The sequence below is a fragment of the Aristolochia californica genome, unplaced genomic scaffold (assembly GCF_029961685.1).
Source record: "Aristolochia californica isolate CCGP_79_NKW_82.1479 unplaced genomic scaffold, dmAriCali1.0.hap1 SCAF_11, whole genome shotgun sequence".
NCBI lineage: Eukaryota > Viridiplantae > Streptophyta > Magnoliopsida > Piperales > Aristolochiaceae > Aristolochia > Aristolochia californica.
The window spans coordinates 4,981,062-4,989,915 of NW_027181782.1; the positions used below are offsets into that span (position 1 = coordinate 4,981,062).

Here is an 8,854-nt window from a genome sequence, read left to right on the forward strand (position 1 = left end):
TTACGCATCTGACCAGCTAATGTCATAATCTCCAACCTCAGAGTTGGGGATGCCAAGCGCCTTCCAGACTGCGGGAGAAGCATCGACAATGTTGTTGGGACATGGGGGCTGGAAGTCATGATCAGAATCACAACCATAGACGGAATCACATTCATCGACAACCTTAGCCAAAACAGATTTTCCATTCGCATTAATCTTGATCTTTTGGAGGCAACGGCTTCCATGGTTGTACCATCCAGTCGACAACGCCACCACGTACTCCTCATCGCTATGGTACTTGTTATCACACTCAGACGGACCTCCGCCATCACCGCCTTTCGCAAAGCTGTTAATCGTCATGGTTGCACGGGTGTTGCCGGTTATGGGAGGAGAACAACGATACTGTGGGTACAACTTACCGGCCTTGCAGCAGTCGGAATCATGCTCTGTGTTACACTTTCCCGTCTTGCCTTTCAAATACCCACTAGGGCTGCAACTGCCGAGGGAGAAGGAAGAGTAGCAGCTCACAAGATTGAGAGTCGTTGCCAGCAGTAGCATGGACACCAGAGCAAGTAATTGTTGAGCTTTTGCCATCTTTAATTTGTATTGGGTTTCTGCTACCTTTCACTCGTCTTGGAGAGGATTTGAAGGCTGCGTTGCATTTATAGGGGAAACTGAAAGCTCGACCCACCCATGCTTCTTCCTCTTGTAGACAAAGAATGGATCCCAACAGCTTAAGAGCCCTCATCAGACAACGTACGCCGAGTGAATCAACAGGTTGGTTTCAGCATGTCCAACAAAATAAGGGTTAAGCAGCAGGTTCTTCCATCTACGGCAACTCTCACGGCCAATTTAAAAATAACTTGGCTACTCTGGTTGGTGGCTACTCTGGTTGGTTGGCTACTCTGGTTAGTGCCTACCACTACATCTCAAATTAGAAATCATTTAAAAGTGTCTAAGTACAGAAAGGTTGTATGAAAAATAAATCTACTTTGAAACTGTAAACTAAAAATTAATAAATTAATTGCAGAAAGCTTAGTACTTTAAAGGGTTTTTGTTCGCTTTGAAAGGGATCTGGAATACATCGACACGAATTCAGTTACTCCACTGCCTCAAGTGTTTTTGTTTAGAGGAGTTTTATTTATTTTAGTAATAGGACATAGGTAATTTAATTGTAATTTGATTCTACTTGTTTTTTCTATTATAAATACATCTCATTTTACTCAATTAATACAATAAGTTATCTTCTCAAAAAATTCAACATAAATAAGTAGTTTGTAACATATCCATACAAGAATGTCCTAGAAATAAGATACCAGCCTAAAATTTCTCCTGTATAAAGTGGCAATCTACCTTAATGTATTTTGTCTTTTTGTGGAAGACATGATTTGAGGTGATATGAATAGTTGTCTGATTGTCATAATATAATTCCATAGAAACTTCTATATAGAATTTCAATTCTATAAGAAGAGATCTAATCCATAGATGCTCACTGACTGTGTAGGCCATAGTTATGTACTCTGCTTCTACACTAGACCTCACAACAATATTCTGTTTTTTGTTTCTCGATGTAACCAGGTTACCTCCAACTAAGGTACATTACCCTGAAGTGGACTTATTGATATCAGGTGATCCAGCCCAATCTACATATGAAAAATCTTTTATGTCGAAGTTGCCATGATTCTTATAGAGAAGCCTTTTCTTTGGATCTCCTTTTAAATATCTCAGTATTGTCTCCAAGGCTTGCCAATGGGTAAGTTGTGGTTTACACATATACTAACTCACCTCACTTACTACATATGATATATATAGTCTGTCACTATGAGGTACATGAGTTTTCCCACACGCCTCTAATATTTACCTATATCGACATCTTCTCCAGAGCATACATATAACTTTGTGTTGGCATCCATAAGGGTGTCCACTGATCGACATCCCATCATCCATGTGTCCACAAGCAATTCTAAAACATACCTTCTTTGAGATAATACAGTCCAATGCTTTGACCGGAATACCTCAATACCCAGAAAATATTTTAGAAGTCCAAGATCCTTCGTTTTAAATTCTTTTCATATCTTCTCTTTGACTTTTTTATGTCATCTACATCACTGTCAGTTGAGACAATATCCTCTACATAAACTGTTAGTAATGATTTTCCCTTTAATGTATTCTTAACTAAGACAAAGTTATCTACTGAGCACCTGTTGAATCCAAACCGCAACATTGCATGGCTAAAATTTTCAAACCAAACCTAAGGAGACTATTTAAGCCCATATAAAGACTTCCTCAATTTTCATACTAACTCACCCTCAACCATGGATTACTTCATGGAGAAAGAAGATGAATACACATTGGAGAAGAGAAGGGAGAAAGAATGAGGTTATGGACTTGTGTCCAAACCCTCCCCCTTAAGCTATATTTATAACTGATAAAAGTAAAATATTATAATTATGCCCTTCACCCTAGTAAGAGTAAAGAAGAGACATCAAACATAAATTCATTATATAAATGATACCCTAATTACATTATATCTTCCAACACTCCCCCTCAAGTTGGGAGGTAATGGTAGTAATCCCATCTTGAAACAAATAACATAGGCTTAGCAAAAAGTTCTTCCATCACAATGTCCCAAGGATAAGTATGACACTAGGCACAGACTCTCAAAAGGTAGAAATGGGTAAAAAGTCGAAACCAACATCAAATGATTTTAAATAAATATAGTGATAATAATCACTAAAATGGGTAATGTTTGTCATTCACAAAACGATGATAAATGACCCAAGGGTACCAATAAAAAGTCTCAAAGGATTTCAAAACACTCATGTATATACAAAAGACCAACCAAAACAACGATCCAAAAGAGGTTGGCCAAAGGGGTAAGTGAGAGTCAAATAAATAATGGTAAGAAAAAGACTGCCAAATAATAAGAGGGTAATGAGAATCAAAGGAAAATAAGATGTTGGGGCCACCATGTGCTTTATTTTCCTAGTAACGCAAATCTCCATCATATGAACCAATGAACAAATGTTGACAACAATCAGCAAATAATGAATCCAAGGAAAACATTTGAGGAGTTCTTCTTCAGTAATAAAGTCTCAATAAAAAAGACACAATAGCAGCAGTAGAAATGGACAATTGCCCAAATAACACGTACCAACTAATGGAAGTCCTTAAGAGTAATAAGGACATATGAAATAATCCGCAGTGAGTCTGTCATTGAATAAGGAAGTTGTGCCCCAAGTAATAAATATGAACCGAGTAATAAGCTCCCGAAAATCCAAGATGGTAATCAAGCCAAAGCCAAGGGACCGAGTCAGATTGAGGCAAGCAACTAGGTCGAGTCGTGGGAGGAATCGGTATTGAACTCGGGACCTGAACCGGTATACCAGAGGTAGGGAGCAAGTGGACTGAGTGAAACTGACTCGGGTCCAAGTTGACTCGGTCTGAGCTGACTCAAGCAAATCATCGGTCCAAGTCACGCAGAACAATATATTGCTGGTTCGTTGGGTTAACTCAGAAAATTAAATTGAAACAACCACCTAACTTGGTGGTAGTTTAATTAATTCAAAAATAGCAGTCGTCTTCGCCCTCCAGAAACAAAAACAAATCTGGCACAATGGCAGTTAAGTGCTTCCAAAAATCAATCGGCAATAACAATCGATAGATAGTGGAACCAGCAAAGAGACATCGAAGACGAATTTCCGAAACCAACAACGACTGATTACTGCTCAAAAGATAGTTGTAAGATCCAGGAGAAGCAACAGTGAGTGAAGGAAACTTTATGAACGATCATAAACTCCCATCAGCGGAAGAACAACGATGAACCAGTAATGTTCCATAAATAAAGATCAAGTTGTTGCGATTGGAAGGATGACAGAAGCTAGACAACAATGCAACAACAGGGAAAGATCTGCTGAAAGTAGAGCTAGTAATTGGCTTGGAAGACGGCAATGCAGGTCGAAGCAATCGTCTAGTTACGATGTCTAGTTTTGGAAATAAGAAGAAAGGAACCAGGGAGGATTAGTTGTTCAAGCCGCAATACTGCAGATCAATTACAAAAGAAAAGGAGAAACCAGCTCGGCAATCTTCAGAAAATAAATCAATTGGAATTAACTGGACTTGCTCAATAGCTGGATAAATGAGATGAATAAACTCGGTATAGTAACTCCACAGTCAGAACATGATCACCGAGCAGTATCACTGGAGAGAGCAACTGGTGTTGGAATATTTTTTTGTATCGACCGGGCCAGTCCTTGTATAAGATCCGTGGGGTTGCTTTCCTAATAGGTTTGATCCTTTTAGCGCATTGGTCATGGTATCAGAGCAGGTTGGTCCCGAATTCGAATCCCGCTCCCACCGAATTTGTCCTGGGTTTTTTTAGTGAATTTGTCCATGGGTTTTCCCCGTGCGGGGGGAGTGTTGGAATATTTGTTTGTAACGACCGGGTCAGTCCTTGTATAAGATCCGTGGGGTTGCTTTCTGTTGAAACCAGTTGCGCTAAAACCTCGAGGCATTAGTGAGAGGCACAACAAGACCTTATACAAGTACTGGCCCGAGCGATACAAATACAGTTCCACACTCCCCCGCACGGGCAATACCCGTGGAAATTCGGTGGCCAAATTCGTGGCCTTCAGGGGGGAGTGGGATTCGACTCCGGCCCAACCTGCTCCGATACCATGTTGAAACCAGTAGTGCTAAAACCTCGAGGTATTAGTGAGACGCGCAACAGTACCTTATACAAGGACTGGCCCGAGTGATACAAATACAGTTCCACACTTTCCTAACAGGTTCGAGCCTTTTAGCGCACTGGTTTCAACATGGTATCAGAGCAGGCTGGTCCCAAGTTCTAATCCCACTCCCGCCGAATTTGTCCCGGGTTTTTCTGGTGAATTTGTCTTAGGGTTGCTTTCCTAACAGGTTTGAGCCTTTTAGCGCACTAGTTTCAACATGGTATCAGAGCAGGTTGGTCCCAAGTTCGAATTCCGCTCCCATCGAATTTGTCCTAGATTTTTCCGGTGAATTTGTCCACCGGTTTTTCCCGTGTGGGGAATGTTGGAATATTTGTTTGTATCGACCAGGCCAGTCCATGTATAATATTCGTGGGGTTGCTTTCCTAGCAGGTTCGAACTTTTTAACGCATTGGTTTCAACAACTGACAACCAAGCCAAATAGAGCCAGAACAGAGAAATCAGGAAATTCAACAAAAACCATAAATTTTTTGGTTAGTTTCCATTTTACCTAGTGTTTTTGTTTCCCCAAAGTAAGAAAATGGAAACATGTTGCCAGATAAATGCTGACACATTTCGTTTTCCAAAACCAACGTGTTCTCCTTGATCTCCCAATCTAAGAACATTGCGTTTGAGAAGCTGCCTCCTGGGTTTCTCATCCTTGGTACTGCTCAATAGCTTCCAACTCTTTCTCGTGCTTGCGCTTGATTACGAAGACAATCAAAATGCCAAGACAGATAATTTAATTTATTATTTGCAGTGACTTACTGAAAACAAAGAGAAAGAAAATGAATAGATTAGGAAAATAGGTGCATCGATTGTTCTCTGGCTACCTTCAACGCCTTCCTCTACTACTTTTTTTTCTTTACCAGATCTGTATAAAAATGAACTCGATTACGTACCAAACAGAAAGAAAAGAAGAACTCATTATTTGTTTCAGATACACATATAGTTTACAAACTCGTTACTTTGATCTATATATCAAGTTGAGAGGCCAACATTAAGAAGACAATCATTACGCATCTGACCAGTTGATATCATAATCTCCGACCTCGGAGTTGGGGATGCCAAGCGCCTTCCAGACAGCAGGAGAAGCATCGACAATGTTGTTGGGGCATGGGGGCTGGAAATCATGATCAGAATCACAACCATAGACGGAATCACATTCATCGACAACCTTAGCCAAAACAGATTTTCCATTCGCATTGATCCTGATCTTTTGGAGGCAACGACTTCCATGGTTGTACCATCCAGTCGACAACGCCACCACGTACTCCTCATCGCTGTGGTACTTGTTATCGCACTCAGATGGACCTCCGCCATCACCGCCTTTCGCAAAGCTGTTAATCGTCATGGTTGCACGGGTGTTGCCGGTTATGGGAGGAGAACAACGATACTGTGGGTACAACTTACCGGCCTTGCAGCAGTCGGAATCATGCTCTGTGTTACACTTTCCCGTCTTGCCTTTCAAATACCCACTAGGGCTGCAACTGCCGAGGGAGGAGGAAGAGTAGCAGCTCACAAGATTGAGAGTCGTTGCCAGCAGTAGCATGGACATCAGAGCAAGTAATTGTTGAGCTTTTGCCATCTTTAATTTGTATTGGGTTTCTGCTACCTTTCACTCGTCTTGGAGAGGATTTGAAGGCTGCGTTGCATTTATAGGGGAAACTGAAAGCTCGACCAACTCATGCTTCTTCCTCTTGTAGACAAAGAAAGGATCCCAAGAGGTTAAGAGCCCCCATCAGACAACGTACGTCGAGTGAATCAACAGGTTGGTTTCAGCATGTCCAGCAAAATAAGGGTTTAGCAGAAGGTTCTTCCATCTACGGCAACTCTCACGGCCAATTTAAAAATAACTTGGCTACTCTGGTTGGTGCCCACCTCTGATTTTAGTTTCGCTTTTATTTAGTTCCTAACTCAACATCTCAAATTAGAAGTCATTTAAAAGTGTCCAAGTACAAAAAGGTCATACGAAAAATAAATGAGAATTTTACCAAAATACCAATTTAAAAAAACTTATTTATGAAAACAACGACGAATCCAACTTATTTGCAAAACTACTTAACTTTGACCGGTCCACTATACATGTGGACAGTCAAAGGCGACACGTAAGCTTTGACTGCTTACACGTCGCTACATCATCAGTGCGATACTATAGATTAACACATCGTCTGCCATGTTAGTATAGTTGACATGTATTATGCCACGTCATTACATGATAAAATTTTGAATAAATTTTTAAAAAATTAAATACACTTTTTTTTACCTTATATATAAAATAATAAATTATTTAAAAAATTTAATAAAAAATTAAAAAATTAAATCTATCTTATTTAACACCATTTAATATCAATTAAAATATTTATTAATTAAAATAAATTCGTTACACTTTTTATTTCTTCATATTTAAAAAAATAAAATAAAATAAGTAAATTAATTAGATTTAAAATATTTATAAATTAAAAAAATACAAATTTTATTTTAGAGTTTAAAAATACAATTTATTTTTATACTTTTTATCACCTTATTTACAAAATAATAATATTTAAAAAATTTAAATTTTTATAAATAGAAAAAATCTAACTCTTACCCATTTATTATGGATTTAAAATATTTATAAATTTAAAAAATCTTACTCTTAAGTCTTAACCTTATATTATTGATTTTAAATATTTAAAATTTTCAAAATATAAAAAAATTATTTTATACTTTAACAATACAATTTATTTGTATACTTTTTATCACCTTATTTTCAAAATAATAATATTTAGAAATTTAAAATATTTATAAATAGAAAAAATTTACTTTTAAGTCTTTCCCATATATTATCCATTTAAAATATTTATAAATAAAAAAATTTACTCTTAAGTCTTACCCATATATTATCTATTTAAAATATTTATAAATTAAAAAATATACAAAAAAGTTATTTTAGTGTTTAAAAATATAATTTATTTGTATACTTTTTATCACCTAATTTAAAAAATAATATATTATTAAAAAATATATTATTTAATTAAAAATCTTGCAAAACTTTGCAATAATTTTAATTTGGCAGAAATTTCATTAACATAAAATCATAAATTAAATAGTAAATCACAAAAAAATCAATATAGTAATTAAACATCTAAATTCAAATCAACATTATAATTAAATACAATAATTAGATTCAATTAACAAAAACTCTAAAAAATCACCCTCCTAAATCGTCTTCTGGAATTTAAATTCGGGTTCGGAGGGTGAGTAGAGTTTCAGTTTTGAGAGAAGGGGTGGCCAAAGGATGAACAGAGGGAACGGATAAGAAGAACGAGAGATGAGGCTGAGACGAAGAGAGACTGGTTGAGAGGGGGGCGTCGAGGGCGAGGCCGAGCGGCAGCAGCAGGGGAGCGGCCGAGGCCTAGCAGCGGCAGCAGAGGAGCGGTCGAGGCCGAGCGGCGGCAGCAGGGGAGCGGCCGAGAGGCAGCAGCAGGGGAGAGGTAGTGACCGATCGGCGGCAACAGGAGCGAGGGCGAGAGGAGAGGAGAGGAGAGGAGAAAGACCGAGGAAGAAACATTAGAACGGAAAAAATAAAATGAGGGCTTACGTGGAATGAGTTGACGGGGCAATGATGGAAATTGATAATGACGTGTAAAATGACACGTGTGTAAAATAATGATGTGGCAGCCCATGTGTTCAACTACCATACTGCACCGATAAGGTGTCGACACGTAAGCTGTCAAAGCTTACGTGTCGCGTTTGACTGTCCACATGTATAGTGGACCGGTCAAAGTTCGGTAGTTTTGCAAATAAGTTGGAATATTTTCATAAATAATTTTTTTTAAATTGGTATTTTGGTAAAACTCCCAAAATAAATCTACTCTTAAACTGTAAACTAAAAATTAATATATTAATTATAGAAAGCTTTGTACTTTAACTGAAAGGTATCAAAGTCTTGTTACAGAAGGAAATTTTTTTTATATCAATCTGATTTATATTTAAAGGAGATATTCGCATTGGAGTCGGCAAAGGTCAAGGTACAGTATGAAGAAAATGAAGAAAATCAAGAGGTCATAAAAGATTCAATGACAATGCTTTTTACATCAATTAGGTCTCAATTTTAAGCTCTTTTAGTCTAGTTTCTTAAAAAAAATCTTTTGTGACTTTAGGTT

General features: G+C 37.7%; 1 protein-coding gene across 1 annotated transcript; it reads right to left on the reverse strand.

Moving 5' to 3' along the window:
• LOC137943522 (kiwellin-1-like) lies at positions 1 to 6,294 on the reverse strand. Its single transcript, XM_068789016.1, has 2 exons — positions 5,726 to 6,294; positions 1 to 475 (listed from the first exon to the last, which is right to left on the reverse strand). The coding sequence occupies exons 1-2, from the start codon at positions 6,292 to 6,294 to the stop codon at positions 1 to 3; spliced, it is 1,044 nt and encodes a 347-aa protein (XP_068645117.1).
• Positions 6,295 to 8,854: the final 2,560 nt, after the last annotated feature.